The 15,709-nt window shown below is 41.2% G+C and overlaps 1 protein-coding gene and 1 long non-coding RNA gene across 5 annotated transcripts; both read left to right on the top strand.

Moving 5' to 3' along the window:
• The first annotated feature begins 762 nt into the window (after nucleotides 1-762).
• LOC109861477 lies at nucleotides 763-2,111 on the top strand. Of its 3 annotated transcripts, XR_002250969.1 has the most exons (4): nucleotides 763-1,177; nucleotides 1,316-1,423; nucleotides 1,803-1,858; nucleotides 1,944-2,111. It is a non-coding gene; the product is annotated as an uncharacterized LOC109861477 (long non-coding RNA). The 3 variants fall into 3 exon arrangements; XR_002250968.1 differs by lacking the exon at nucleotides 1,316-1,423 and having other exon boundaries at nucleotides 1,620-1,858; XR_002250970.1 differs by lacking the exon at nucleotides 1,316-1,423.
• A 3,663-nt stretch (nucleotides 2,112-5,774) lies between these two features.
• LOC109861470 (lutropin-choriogonadotropic hormone receptor) lies at nucleotides 5,775-15,694 on the top strand. 2 transcript variants are annotated; one of them, XM_020441131.1, is made up of 13 exons: nucleotides 5,775-6,168; nucleotides 10,648-10,719; nucleotides 10,822-10,893; nucleotides 10,994-11,062; nucleotides 11,189-11,332; nucleotides 11,435-11,575; nucleotides 11,958-12,023; nucleotides 12,111-12,254; nucleotides 12,352-12,423; nucleotides 12,529-12,824; nucleotides 13,596-13,715; nucleotides 13,850-14,044; nucleotides 14,182-15,694. In XM_020441131.1, the coding sequence occupies exons 1-13, from the start codon at nucleotides 5,939-5,941 to the stop codon at nucleotides 15,594-15,596; spliced, it is 3,036 nt and encodes a 1,011-aa protein (XP_020296720.1). In that variant the 5' UTR covers nucleotides 5,775-5,938; the 3' UTR covers nucleotides 15,597-15,694. The 2 variants fall into 2 exon arrangements, with proteins under 2 accessions (XP_020296720.1, XP_020296718.1); XM_020441129.1 differs by having other exon boundaries at nucleotides 5,776-6,168; nucleotides 13,536-13,715.
• Nucleotides 15,695-15,709: the final 15 nt, after the last annotated feature.

Below are 15,709 nucleotides of genomic sequence, written 5' to 3' on the forward strand. Positions count from 1 at the left end.
TGTTTTTTGAATTGAAATTTCAATTCTTAAAATCATACAGTATGCTATACTTGCATCTCATGTATGAAAGACCCCGAATACCCCCCGAACTAATTTTGAAATATTGCGAAAAAATACACGTGTAAAAATTTACATGTGAACATATATATATGTATATATATATATGTATAATAGAACATTTAAGCATCCTGCAAAGTGGCTCGTATGACCTTATTCATTAATCTTTAAATTCTCTTGTTGGTTTCTCTCTCGATTGAGAAAAACTACGCACCTGAAGAACAATAGAAGTGATCAAGCGCTGATTTTGTGCCTTTAGACGCTTCTTCTTGCCCTCTTTCTGAACGGGACGTTTTACGACGAACGTCGTCCTTCTTGGACAGATTAAACAGCTTGCGAATCTCGCTGGCTCTCTTGGGTCCCAATTTGGAGACCAGCAGCCGCCGGCCATTGGTATATGCTGTGTATGTTTCCACGCACATACGTCAAAAAAGCGTCCCATCTAACCACACTGGGGTACGTTCCAAAATCCTACCTTGATTACTAAAATGCTATATTTCACGTCACGTGTACTATAGTTTTGGTAACTAAAGTAGGATTTTGGAACATACCCCTGAGGGTAAGTTCCACTTGCCGTTCGCAACGCTCGTAAGTGTTAGTTATATTTGTTTAACTTTCGATGAAAAACAAGGATGAAATACTTCCATGAGCGTTGCAAACGGCAAGTGAAACTTACCTTGGGTACAGCTTGTTGCGCGGCAAGAAGCGACGCGGTGGCCAATCAAATGCTTAATAATATATATATAACTTTTGCCGCGTGGAAAAAATTTGAATCTAATTTTTCGATTAATCACAGCGTCGCTTTTCACCGCGCGGCAAGCTTTATCGCGCCCTGTGTACAGAAGCCACATAACAACGATTTCGTGATTGATGATTCACTCATTCTGTGAAAAAATCTTGTTTAGTCAATTTTAGACAAGCGTGAATTATTCTTCTAATAAAACACAGAAGCAACCGTTGGACGTCGATGAATGATTCGAAACTGATGGGCACGTGTATAACCCTAATCTCATTCTGCTCTGGCTAGATATAATCATAATCTCGCTCTGATCTGGTTAGACTAGGTTCTAGGACTAGACTCTGATAATCGAACAAAAGATTATAATTAGTACAGAAATTGGTACGTATAAAATTATATACATTTACTGCACAAATATTTTCGTTTGATCTGCATTACAATACTACTATATTTCTACTTCTATATTTCTGTGATTTTTTTATTTTATAACCCATTGCATGCCTTTCCTTTCCCTTACAGCATTTTTGCAACATCTGCTGTGCTTTCCAAAACATTAAAAGTTACAAATCTAGTTTACACTAGACTAGATAATTTGAATGTCATGAACTTGATGTTAAACGAAAAACAGTAGGTATATTTGCTAATGCTTGAAAAATTATACTTTTTTCAATATGTTGAACATAACTATTCATTTACCCTAATTTTTTAAAGTATTTTTTCCTTTCCTTTATTCTTTTTTCTTTACATTATTTTTAAGAAGTAGAATATATTATTCTTATTGTTTGCATTTTATTACAAGAATATAAAAATAATGTTTTTACAGTGCCTAAAATAAAGAAATCTTTTGTTTGGAAATTTTTCATAAAATCTATTGATANTGGTGATGCTACATGTCAAATTTGTAATAAAATAGTAAAGTGTGGCGGAAAAGGTGGTGGTACAACTAATTTNAACAATCACTTAAAACGAAATCATGCAGAAAATAAAGAAGTGAAACTAATTTTAGGAGAAAGTGAGGATAGCAATGAAAAGGCCCTTAATCCGGAACAAGCAAGTAATTCGGTAAATTAATATCTTACAATGTTTACATATATATTTCTTGATTATTTTATTGCATCATTTATTTACTCTTGTTTATTTTCAGAAGCAATTAAAATTGTCAATGCCATCACCGGCATCTACACTGACGTTCATGGACATATCTGATTCAACAATTTCTTCACCAATACCTAGTCCGTCAGAATCAGAAAGCAGATTTTATCATTCGGATAAACAATATATATTCCAGNCAAAAATCGATAGCGCTTTTAAGCAAGGTTGGATAGTGTCTAGTTAAAAAGATAAAAGTTAAGTTAAAAAGTTAAAAAGTTAAATAATTTTAACTTTATCTAGTTACATTTTTAGACTCTTATCTTTTAACTTTATTTAGTTATATTTTATCGGTAACTAGTAACTTTTTATTTCAACTCTCTTGAATCTACTATAGCCATAAGATTTTTTATTTGTTTGCATACAAAACGGAACATATTTCGTCTTATGATCATAATTAATTTTACATGTTTATAGGCCGTAAAATTCGACCAATCACAAAGCTCAGAATGATTCGTTTTATATGCGAATAAATTCGTACGTGTTCGAGAATTGAGCCAATAAACGCTGGTCGTAAAATCCAACGCAATATAATTTATAATAAAATATATAAAGTATATTTCTAAATAAAGTGTACATTTATTTTTTCCATTATATGTAAGATTAAAAACACTGTAAATGTTTGTAATTATTTGTAAGACTAAAACACTAAAATCATGAAAAAAAATTTAACTTTTAACTTGTTAATTATTTTTTTTATTAACTTAACTTTTAATCAATTAATTTCATTATAGATTAACTTATATCTTAACTAAATAAAATTTTAAAGACCTTTAACTGTAACTTAACTTAAGTAAAAAAAAATTTAACTTACCCAACCTTGCTTTTAAGCAAATAAAATCATTTGGAGGTAATATACATACACACATATATGTGTATATACATATATATATATATATAAATTAAATATTTAGAGTTAGATATTTTTTCAGTAAAATGAAAAGATTGAATTTTGAGATTAGGGCCTTTTGAACTCTGAAGAACTACAAAAATTTAAGCTTTATTAAACCTGTGCATAAAAATTCATAATAAATATTATTCATAATAAATATCATTCATAAAAATTTATCTTTTTAGAGGGAGNTACAAGAGCANGAGAAATCACTAATGCCATTATTTTCATGATTGCCAAAGATAATATGCCTTTGCAAACAGTGGATAAAGAAGGATTCAAAAATCTGATGAAAACTATTGTACCTCTTTATTCTGTACCTGGAAGAAAATCNATCACAAAAAAAATAAAAGAAAAATATGAATATCTAAAAGCATGTGAAAAACAAAAATTGGAAAAAATAAATTATTTCTCAGTAACAGCGGATATCTGGACCGACATACTCAACACCGTCAGTTATTTTAGGGATGACTGTTCACTNCGAATTTGAAGGAGAATTACAAGCCACTACAATTGGTGTTACAGAAATAACAGAGCGACACACCTCTGAAGTTATAGGAAAATGGATGAAAACAATTTTACGAGACTGGCACATTGATGATGAAAAAATAATTGTTGTTGTAACTGATAACGGAGCGAATATTAAAAAAGCAGTGAGAGATTTCTTTGGATCCACCAGACATATTGCATGTTTTGCACATTCAATAAATTTAGTCGCTGAGAATACAATGAACTTTCAAGATGCAATATTATTGTGCACAAAGATTTAAAAAATTGTCACCTTTTTTAAACAATCTATTATTGCTGCAGATNCATTGCGGAAGCTTACCCACCTTAAATTAATTCAAAGTATTGACACACGATGGAATTCAACTTTTGCGATGTTACAACGATTTATTTTGCTCTCGAAAGAAGTTGGGTCGATTTTATTAAGTTTTCCAGATTCACCTGAAATGTTGACTNCATCTGAACTTCAATTAGCAAACGAAATTGTAGAAGTATTGCAACCACTTGAAAAACTTACAAGGGAAATATGTGGAGAACGATTTGTTACTGTTAGCAAAATCATTCCATTAATCAATTGCTTGAAAAATAAAAACGAAAAACTTCGCGAGAGCCTAAAAACGCAAACTGCACTTTCTTTAGTTGATCGTCTCCAAAACTCAATTTTGATGAGATTTAGACAAATAGAAGACAATTCTATTATGGCAACTTCAACGATTCTAGATCCTAGGTTCAAAAAACTACATTTTAATCAGCCTTTGTCATGTTNGCATGCAATTGGTCGTATTGCTAGGTGAATGAGAGAATTGGATCAGACGAATGTGTCTAATCAGTCTAATGATACAGTTGCTGAAACGAACATGGAAATATCAGACAAAACAGATGACCTATGGTCTTTTCACGATGATCTTCTCAAAAGTAAAACTAATTTCTCATGCTTCTCCGTTTATATCCAGACGCGTTACCGCGTTACCACCATGCGCACAACCATGCGTGCGCGTCATAATAACGCGCAAGATGGCGGATCTCAGTCACTGCGCAGAACGTGACGAAAATCGTCCGAGAAATGAGCACACCTTATTACTTCCACCATGCTATCGGGGAACAGTCGACCGATTATCGACCGATCTAGCTGTTATCGATAAGTGATAAAAATGTTTCAAACAATTTCAATATTGTATATCCCCGTAGGGAGCCATTCAATGAAATTTGACAATTGCTCCAGGATTCTTTTAAAAATGTTAAATATTTACAGAAAGAGATATGTGTGCAAGATTTATCAGGTTGGCAATTTATAATTTTATACATTTTTGTATTTTGTAAGAATAAAAGTGTGTAAACTCCCTTGGTGTAGAAGTTTGAAACCGCGTCTGTAAATTTTTATGTACACAGACGCTGTAAAAGGTTAAAGAAAATTAATCTATACCGGCGACAAACAGCAGGAAGATTAATATGCATTATTCATTCTGAGACATGATGGTACACGCGAACGACGGGGCAATGTCGCTCCAGCAGCATCCGCTTTGAAGGATGCGATCAAACGTTTTTTGTAATATACATGCAAATACGTCCGCCATTATCGAATATTAATTCCCACGATATTTCCAGTTTTTTTTCCTGAAAGAAAAAGGCGTCGACAAAATGTGTGGAACAAAAATACGACGATTCTCTTTACGGTCGGGAAAATTGTGAGATTGAAATAGTCAGGGGGGGAGGGAATTTACGAGAATGTGGCATGGCGGCAGCGCGGCGCGGAGTAGCTAAAAGGAGTATCGACCGCAAGTTTGCATGCGGAACACGCCGGGTATTGTTGTGAATTATTTTGTATTCCGATAGCGAAACTATCTTCCGAGTATCGGGAACCGCATACTTCATTTCGGAGAAGAGCGCGCAAATTCTCATTTTAAATTGTTTGATAGGGCACGGAGTGACCTCCGCGAGGAAGAGGGAGAGCGGTGTTTTGCGCTGCATTGCGCGGCAGGATCGAGTCGAGAAAGTCGGAGTGGTCCAGGGTGGGTGTCGAGAAGGAGGAGGAGGAGAAGGAGGAGGAGGAGGAGATGGTAAAAAGGGAGAAGGGAGGGATGTGCACGATATACGAAAGCCGCATAGGCTCCCCGCGCGCGCGTAATATCGGATCAGTCGGTGAATGTGCCGCGATACGAGCGGGAGATTTCTTTTTCGGGCGAGCCCGAGGAGATCGCGTCTCGCGGATTAAAATTCGGAGAGCGCTATCTCGTCACCTCGCTTTCCTCCTCGTTTCACCCTTGAGCGGTGCGGCGGCGGCGGCGGCGGCGGCGGCGGCGGCGGCAGCGGCGACGACGACGGCAGCGGCTGCTTCTTATGGGGGTGTTCGCGTTAACGGTCGCACGCGTGCAACACGCGTGCTCAGCCGTCTCGTCGTGGAGGACGTGCCGCGGACGACGCCGCTGGGAAGAATGGTGAAGTGATCCCACGGTTTGTGTCCCGTGGGCGCGGCGGAAGAACCCGGAGGAAAAAAGAAGTGAAAAAGATAAAAGAAAAAGAAGAAAAGAAGAAAAAAGAGAGCTACGCGAAAGTGAGTTTACGCGCGCACGTCACACACTACACGGTCGGCCGGTATGTGCACGCGGTCTTGCCGTAGCGGGAGAGCGGTCATCTCGGCGATCATCATCTTACTCTGGCAGATTTGCAACCGACGGAGCGGCGCAACTCCAACCGACGTGACACCGTCGTCGTGCAACGTCGTCGCAACCGACGGACGGGATCTGCTGTGCCGCGGCGCCGATCTGCTCTCCATAGGCCCGATCAACGACGTCGATCCCGCGCTAATCGTTAACGTTACGAAGATGTAAGTATCTTACTTGTAGTCGCGGTAATTATTCGATCTTGATTGCGATCGGATAGAATTTATGTGTTTTATCTCAGCATAAGAAGAGACACGCTGTGAAACGTGTGTGACGTTTGTTTCTCGCGTTGTTATGTTATATATATATATATATAAAATATATACGTATATGTTTTAGCAAACAAAAAAACGAGACGAGTAATTAGCGCGTTGCGTAAATTCGCAAAAAAATTCTGCAAACATATTTGGAAGCTAATCGCAGTGCCATCGCGCGCCCTACATACGGCTCTAGCCGCGGGGGCCTTGCGGGCCCCCGTCGCGCAGCGTACCTCTGACAAAAGAAGTTAGGTTTTTTTTTTATTTTTTTTATTTACAATTTTTAATCGTATAAAAAGCATTTTATTTTCTTCGCAATAAGCGTGACCGACGCGCTTTGTATGCGCGTAATTAGGTTTTGCGCTTTCGCTCGTTTCTCGTTTCTTTCTCCTCTTGTCTCATCGGAGATCTCATTGCCCGGATTTGTCATTGTCTTTTTTTTTGTTTTTTTTGTTTTTTTTTTGCTGTGGCCACATTTTTCCCACATAAAAGTCCGTCGGACGAAAACTTTCGAACACTCGGCGGACAGCGTAAGGTGAAATAAGAGAAGCAACGTGTGGTGTATACGTACGTACGTACGTCGCACTCGATGCGTCCTACATACCAAACGGAATGACAGCCGATGTTCTATGGATCGTGATTTAGGATCAAGGAAACGAGTAGGATTTATGTCAGAGTCATTTTCTCTCCGATCCGATTCTTCGGCGAAAACCGTGCGATTCTCGCGATTCGCGCAATCTTATTTGTTTAACAAACAAACAGCTTGCTTTTATCTTTACCGAGATTGATTTTATTTTTTTGTTTTTTTTTTCTTTTAGGTTTACGCGTACTTGCGCGAATCTTCGGTCTTTCACGTGTGTAATCACATCTCGTCGAGAAGAAAAAACACGCGCTGCATGTCCGGATTTTCTCGCTGTAGCGATATTTCGACCAAATTGTTGTCCGTGTGACTCGTCCTCGGCAAAACAGAATGAAGAAAGATATGAATAGACGTAACACACACGAGTTGCGTTTGCACCACCCCCTGTTTAGTCACACGCGACGCCCCATATCTCTCTATAAATATTTCTCCGCGTTGAAATTACGCGCGACTGTTTTTTTATCTTCTCTCTCTTTCTCTCTCTCTCTCTGTCGCTCGAGTGACATGATTGATTTTTCCTCTCCCCCGAATTTAATTAATTCAACCCGAGAGAATTTCATCCTCGAATTTAATTAATTCCAACCCAGAAACTTGTTATCCGGGAGAGTTGTCGCAAATTTTCGCGTCTAACGTAAATTTATCGTACGGAATGTAACTAGATGATAATCACAAGAACTGTTAAATACGCAAAAATTTATATACAGATTTTTAAACGGAAAGATCGTAAACAATTCGAAGGACGAGCAACTCGCAAGGTTGTTCCTGTTTAAACTTAAAGACAGCAGTAACATCGATTTGAAACCAAGAAACACGAAAACGACAGAGTATAGAAATAGAAAAAACAAAAGTCGTAAAATATTATGCGATATTACGCGCGAAATGTTGCATATCGATTTGTTTATGAATCTTTGTTTTTTTTTTTTTTTCATATAAAACAATCGCGCAACCACGTCTCTTACCGCGTAACGCTCGTTTTTTCAATAAAATGTTATAAGAACACGGAAGGTGCGCCGTTCGTCATTCTTCTCACGTTCGCGGTGCGGCGCGTGACGTCTATTGTGAAAGTAATTTCAATCGCGAACTTGATTCACTTTACCCGCGAGCGACAAATCCGAGCGAGTCCAAAATTTGTTCGCGCTGTTTGCGACGTTATAATAATTTTGGTTTTTTGTATTTTTTTTTTGTCTGGATGTGCTCTTTCGCGACGAGTGTATCGAGTGTTGTCAAACGAACGTTTGAAAACGTTTTGTAGAGAGGAATATAATTTTTGAGAGCGGAACTTTCAATTTTTGCTTTTTTTTTTTTTTTTTTTCATTTTGTTTTTCAACGAGATTTTCGTGAACGCGCGGAATGGGATTCCCGATACCGCGATGATGGAACGCTACGTATTGTACGTATAGATATGACACAACGCGAATACGCGTACGCGCATTGCACACATACACACACCTGACCAGAGAAGTGCAAAGTCTGGTAAATTCAACAAGCTGTCCTTGGAGCGTGTATAAAGCATCGAAAGTTTTCAAAGGCCTGCGCAAAGGCCTGTCATGTTCCGAAAGCGTAATTAGAATCCAATGTGTCCGCGTGTGTTCGCGCCGAGAAAGTTCCATCGGGAACTTGAACAAAAAAAAAAGAAAACAAACTCGAAAGTGTCACTCTCTTGCTTTTTTCTATTTTAAGACGAGAGAATGAAACGAGAGAGAAAGAGAGAGAGAGAGAGAGAGAAAGAAAAAAAAATACATTCGACTGAGACGCGCGAGATTGCTGCATCGATGTAGGCGACATATCAGAAAAGCGCCCGTCTGACGTTTCTGACGTTTCTGACGTTTCTCGTATTTAAACCGCATTCGCGGTTAAATCGCTCTCGATGTTTGCGCAGTAATAAAATTACGCGCGAGTGAAAAAAAAAATGTACAAACGAACACAGTATGCTCGAATAACGATATGAAACATGAATAAAATGTTTCAATTTGAAATAAATTTTATATTAAAATCCAATTTGCCCGCGTTACGTGGGTCTTATTTTCTTCTTCTTTTTTTTTTTTTTTTTTAATTCTCGAATTTGACGAGCTTGTACCTTTGTTTGTCAACAATTTTTATCGAATGACAAATAAGAGCAATCATCATGTATACGAGTAACGCGTTGCATGAATTCAGTGACATTGCGTGCGGGCGAGGTAATTGCATCGAGCAAATGCGTTCGTTAGTTATTCGGCGTCGTGACTGTAATCCGACCGCGAGCACATTGCGAATTTTCAATAATTGAATAATATCGGTAACACTCATATTTATCGTTATTATTCGCAACTTGTAATTTTCCAAAGAGGAAAATCTTTTACGTGAAAAAGCTTCAAGACAGCGCGAAGCTTCTTTGTGGAGTGAGACAGGACGTTTCGATCAAAGGCGTTTATCTTTGCGTCAACGGACATAACGTGAAGTTTTAATAATATCTTTAACATCTTTGATCGATCACTCAAGTTTTCGTCGCGACTGACACGCTATATACTCGTCTCTCTCTCTCTGTCTCTCTCTTTCTCTCTCTCTCTCTCTCTCTCTCTCTTTCTCTCTCTCTCTCTCTCGTCAAAAAGCCTTTCTCTCGCCATATTCTTCGTATTACACAAAACGTTGTGTCTCCCCGTTCCGTATTTCGTATAAAACGAATGACCAGACATCGATCCTGAGCGAATGAGGTCGAAGGACCTCATAAAAAATGGGCCAGAGAATCCCACGCAGAATCCCTCTCTGGATTCGCGCCGACGACGCGAGCGTAAAAGTGTCGATTCCTTCTGCTAGTCGCGCGCCGGTGTTTCCCTCAACATTGTCCTACTTCTTTTTATTACTTGTGTACCCCGTAAAAGCGCGCAAGCTGGTGCCATTCTTAGCCGATGTCACAACATTGATTTCTGTGACTCGCTCGTCTCGATAGTATTCGCTAAAACCGCGCGGACGGTTGCCTTCTAATGGAACACACAAACAGATACATAATATACATAATATACATATATATATATATATATGTATCCATTAGAAGACGACTATCCCGTTCTCTATGTATAACAAAAAAAATGAATAAATCTAATAAAATACAATTATCGGATAATGATAAGTGAAGTAACTAACATGTGATAACGATATTGAGTAAATTTGTTATTAATATCAATATGTCGCAACATTTTTAACTTTATCGCGCGCTCAGTTCTGTTCGAGGTCGGTCTCGCTCTTTTCCGCGTGACAAAAAAAAAAATAGAATTAATACAAAACACACCGCTCTCTCGCCCAGGCTAGAAAAAAAAATCATCTTACCGTGACCGACAAGACGATTCGGCGATAAGCCGTCGAACATTAGTTTTAATCGCGGGCGGGGATCATACCCGGAGTCTTTACATAAATTTCAGTCGGTCACAGTGTAATCTGGATCTGAGGATCTCGAGTTCTACTTTAAGCGCGCGCCCAAAGGGTAGAAAGAGGAGAATTATCCGGGATCCGTTTGCACTCTCGTGCGGGAGCATAATATCTTCTCCCCTTTTTACGGTGCGCAGCGATCTCTCACAGTTGTCCGGTGAAAGAATATTGTTTTTTTTTTTTTTTTAAGACTTTTTTTCGCTTTTAACAAATTGCACGCTAAACAGTATTATTTTTCTGCCCTTTGATGTTGTTCGTTGGCGGCGTGTCACCTTCGGGACAAATTGTCCCGCGATCGTTCGAATTTCTCTTATCGTGCGCACGTTTTACGCAAATTGTTTCAGCGATCTGACCAACAATAGCATAACGGACATTCCACTGCGTGTTTTCCATCGATTTCCCAATCTCGAAATTTTGTAAGTATCTCCACCGCGAGATCAGTTTGATCAGTTCTATCGCATTACATACGAGGTGAAAATTTATGCCACGTGTAACATCTAAACACGCGTCGCTTTCAGGTTTCTCCGACGCAATCGTTTGGAAACTATTCACGATGACGCGTTTGCAAATTTACCGGGCCTTCGTATACTGTAAGTAAAAAAAAAAAAAAAAAACAGAAGAAGCCAAATAGTCGCGAAAACTTGGGAAATTTATTATTCGACTGTTTTTTTCTTTTTTTTTTATCTTCAGGGAACTCGATGAAAATTACTTGACGGAGATACCAGCCGCCATTGCGAATTTGCTTAGCCTTGAGGAATTGTAAGTGCGCTTATCGTTCGTGTGAAATCTCACACAGCAGTTATCTCTCTCATTGAAATATTTACCGTTTATTCATTTTCCTCGTTCTCCTTCCTTTCCGCCCGTTTCTTCTTCCTTCCGTTGTAGGTCCGTATCAAACAACAGAATAGAACAACTCACGAGGGACGCGTTGCACCGCACTCGCAATCTGATGTCGCTTGATTTACGCGGAAATCCCATCAAGGAGATAGACGACGGAGCCTTCCGAAATCTCGGCAAACTTCGTAAGTTGTAAGTAATTGTTTTATTCGCACGTTACACCCGCGAAAGTTAGACGCGAGACAATTGGGTAAAACACATGGTGTGAAACAAACCGCGCATTATTGATTCCAGGATATTATCGAACGTGAGGGAATTGCAGCTGTTTCCCGATCTAAGCGGAGCTACGTCTCTGGAAATACTGAGACTAGATCGCTCCCAGTTGAAGAAGATTTCTTCTGATCTTTGCCAAAAATGTTCAAAACTCCGAAGTCTGTAAGTTTCTCGCGCGCGAAGAAATGAAATTTTAATTGAAAACGTTTAAATTAAACGGTTGAATATTACATTTAAATTAAATGATTAATTTATTTGGATTAAACAAATTAAATAATTTAATGATCGAGTTATTTAAATATTATATATATATTTCTCTCGCAATGATAATTACAACAACTTCGTTCGCGCTCAGTAAAACAAATTTGAATTGCAAAAATACAATTTACATTAAATTTACAACAAATTTCATAAATATCAGATGCGGCATAATGAATCGCATAAATATATCGTCGAATCAACAATTTATTGCCGGGTGCGACAAACTTTATCGCGATATGTGCGACTATTCTCTCATACTTTCTCTCTTTCTCTTTGCTTTTAGTGACGTAAAATCCAACTATTTAACCGAAATACCGGATTTGCGAAAATGCAACGAACTTCGTGTTTTGTAAGTAAATATTACACGCGACTGTGCACATACGCGCGCGAAGCGTTAAAACAGTGCGGGCAATTGCCAGCTTTGTGCTCGTTTTAGGGACTTAGCTAGCAATATGATCTCCGCATTACCCGACGACGCTTTCAAAGGCTTGGGTATGCTGCACGATCTCCTTTTATCCAACAATAACTTGCAGAGCATCTCCAGCGACGCATTTACCGGATTACCCAGACTGCAGGTTCTGTAAGTGCTCTGTTTTCCGCTCTCGAGTTTATCTCCGGGTTTTATACGAGCTGTTCCCGGCGCATATTTATTATTCAAACGAATATCCGTGTTACAGAGATCTCGAGAACAATTACATCGACTACATACATCCAGACGCGTTCAGAGAAACGAAACGATTGCAGGATCTGTGAGTGATTTTTTGTTTTGTTTTTTACTTGGAACGACGAATAAATCGAATCGTGTCTTTTACACGCACGCGAACTGAGAATGTGTGTGTGTGTGTGTTTTGTAGAAATTTGGGAAACAATATTTTTCCCACACTGCCGATAAGAGGCCTCGCGGGATTGTTGCATCTCAAGACGTTCAACAATCCCGCGCTGCGAGAATTCCCGTCCCCGGAGAAGTTCCCGCGGGTGCAAACAATGCTGCTATCGTACGCTTATCACTGCTGCTCGTTTCTCTCGGACGAGGAGGAAGCGGAAACACCTGTCACGAATTCGCCGGTACGGGAATCGATTCTGTTCCCGACCGACGATATCGACAGCAATCTGTGGAACTCGACTTTCAGCGATATCTGGCCGCAGTTGAGTAAGTAACCCACCGACAGAGCAAAATCTGTCGAGAACAGAGATTTTCGCGGTTCACTTTGTCGTCAAAGAGAAGATTCGACGCGTTTCCAAGCGAAATTCCAATTGAAACGCATCGGAAACTCTTACCACAATAATAGTCTGTCGACCACATTTTGCGCGATCGGCAGATCGGCAGCGGCAACCGAGCAAATCTGTCGATTCTAAAAAAAAAAATTGTTCGATCCGCTCGGATTTTACTGAGAAATTGTGTCAAAAAACTGACAATTGATTATTTGTCAATTAATATCACAAATCACTCCCGGCTCTGTGAATTTGCTGTCGATCTGCCGGCACATTTCTTCCATTTTGCTTGCTGAACGAAATTTCCTCATATTTTCCATATCTATGACTTGTTTACGTATCTGGCATGTTGTCTCACGCATTTCGCACTCTCTCATACACACGTGCACCTGTAATATCGCGTCATTTGTTTGACACTTAACTGCTGCAAAGCATCAGAGAGTCTCTGATCGTCTCGAGACCTGTTATATTTCATCCCGGCAATGTATTGTATCCTCGAGCAGACGCGTGAAGAATAAAAAAAAAAAAAAAAAAGCAAAATGCTATCTCACGTCCATTATTACACACATACATGTCATGTACTATATCACATAATGTATTACAACATCGATCTTTGCGGCACTGAAGTGTGATAAAATACGTTTTCTAGATAACTTGACCGACAAATTCGGATCGCAGATAAATGAACTTTGGGCTAACTTTGGTTCAGATTTTACGTATCCCGGCAACCTGCCTTCCTACGTAGAGGATTATTTCGAGGAGGTAGACGGTCGAACGGTGACACCGACACGAACGATGTCGTCTCGCATTCAATGCTTGCCGCAACCCGGTACGTGTTCAAACAGGTGAATCGAATAACGCGCCGCGCCCGAACGCGTGCGACGGTTATGATGATAAAATTTTACCTCATAAATCTTTCTTTTTTCGTTCTGTCCGTTCGCGTGGCTGTGTGAATCCCCGCAGGTCCGTTCTTGCCGTGCCAGGATTTATTCGACTGGTGGACACTGCGATGCGGCGTGTGGATAGTCTTTCTCCTCGCTATGCTCGGTAACGGCACCGTGGTGTTTGTTCTGATATTCTCGAGGAGCAAGATGGACGTGCCGCGATTTCTGGTCTGCAACCTGGCCGCCGCCGACTTTTTCATGGGTGTTTATTTAGGTGATTTTTAACAACAAATAATAATAATAATAATAATTCTTTTTTTAGAGCACACATAGTTGTAATATGTTGTACATCAATTACAAAAAGAACACACATCAATAGGCGAGGTCACCACGCCGCAATCCTTTTTGCAGGTTTACTGGCGGTTGTCGACGCGTCGACACTGGGAGAATTTCGGATGTACGCGATACCGTGGCAGATGTCGGCCGGCTGTCAACTGGCCGGTTTCCTGGGTGTTCTCAGTTCCGAGCTGAGCGTCTACACGCTCGCGGTGATCACTCTCGAGAGGAACTACGCGATCACTCACGCGATGCACCTGAACAAGCGACTCTCGCTGAAGCACGCGAGCTACATCATGACGATCGGTTGGTGCTTCGCCCTGTCGATGGCGAGTCTGCCGCTGCTCGGGGTCTCGGACTACCGAAAGTTTGCGATCTGTTTGCCGTTCGAGACGAACGGCAGCGCGGCGCTCGCGTACGTGGTGTTCCTCATGCTGATCAACGGAGTGGCTTTCCTGATACTGATGGGATGTTACTTGAAGATGTACTGCGCGATACGCGGCTCCCAGGCGTGGAACTCGAACGACTCGCGGATTGCGAAAAGAATGGCGTTGCTCGTGTTTACCGATTTCCTCTGCTGGTCACCGATCGCCTTCTTCTCTCTCACGGCGACCTTCGGCCTGCAGCTGGTGTCCCTCGAGCAGGCGAAGGTCTTTGCGGTGTTCGTGCTACCGCTCAACTCTTGCTGCAACCCGTTTCTGTACGCGATTCTCACGAAACAATTCAAGAAGGATTGCGTGCTGATATGCAAAGCGATCGAGGAGTCGCGCGTGACACGGGGCATCGGCCGGTGTCGGCACAGCTCGAATTTCAGCAATCGGCAGACACCCGCTAACACAAACAGTCTGGTCGATCGGTCGTCGCGGGAACATCATCAGAGTCAGCTTCAGACCCCGTGCACTTGCAACGCGCGGCTTCTCGAGACCGGTAGCCGCTGCTCGTCCTATCGCTGCTGGAGCACAGGATTGTTCTGGCCGTGCGCGCGCGACTCCCGACCGCAGCACGCGCGCAACGACCAGTACGCGTACCAGATCGCTCAGATCCAACAGAAGCAGCACAAACGCGCGTCCTCGGTGTCATCCAGCGAGAACTTCTCCTCCTCAAGATCGGACTCCTGGCGGCAGGCGCATCACTGCGGCATCCCGCTTCGACTGTTGGACCCGAAGCGACGCACCACCTCCTGGCTCATCACCCGGAAACCGTCTCAGGACTCGAATCTGAGCTCCTCGCGCAACGACTCGTCCGGTTCCGCGACCACTGCCAGCACCAGTACATGGCGCATCTCGAGATCCAGTGCCTCCCTGGAAGTTAGCGCGCGGAACACGCCGAGGCCGGTGAGACCGAAACCGCGGCTCACCCGACAGTTCGCCATTCAGGAACCGGAACCGCCTGGATCGCCGGGACGACTGGCCGTCAGATTACTCGCCACGATACCCTCAGCGGCCGAGACCAGCGAGCAGCAGGACGACGAGAATACACCGAATAATTGAATATCTATATTTTTCTCGATATTATTACAGGTTGCAACAAAGTAATGCGCATTTTTTCTTCCAAGTCTATTCTCGCCGAGGGCGCAATTCTTCAACGATCCTTCAGTATTAAC

This window comes from Pseudomyrmex gracilis, unplaced genomic scaffold, assembly GCF_002006095.1.
Source record: "Pseudomyrmex gracilis isolate BER0280 unplaced genomic scaffold, ASM200609v1 scaffold_780, whole genome shotgun sequence".
NCBI classification, from domain to species: Eukaryota; Metazoa; Arthropoda; class Insecta; order Hymenoptera; family Formicidae; genus Pseudomyrmex; species Pseudomyrmex gracilis.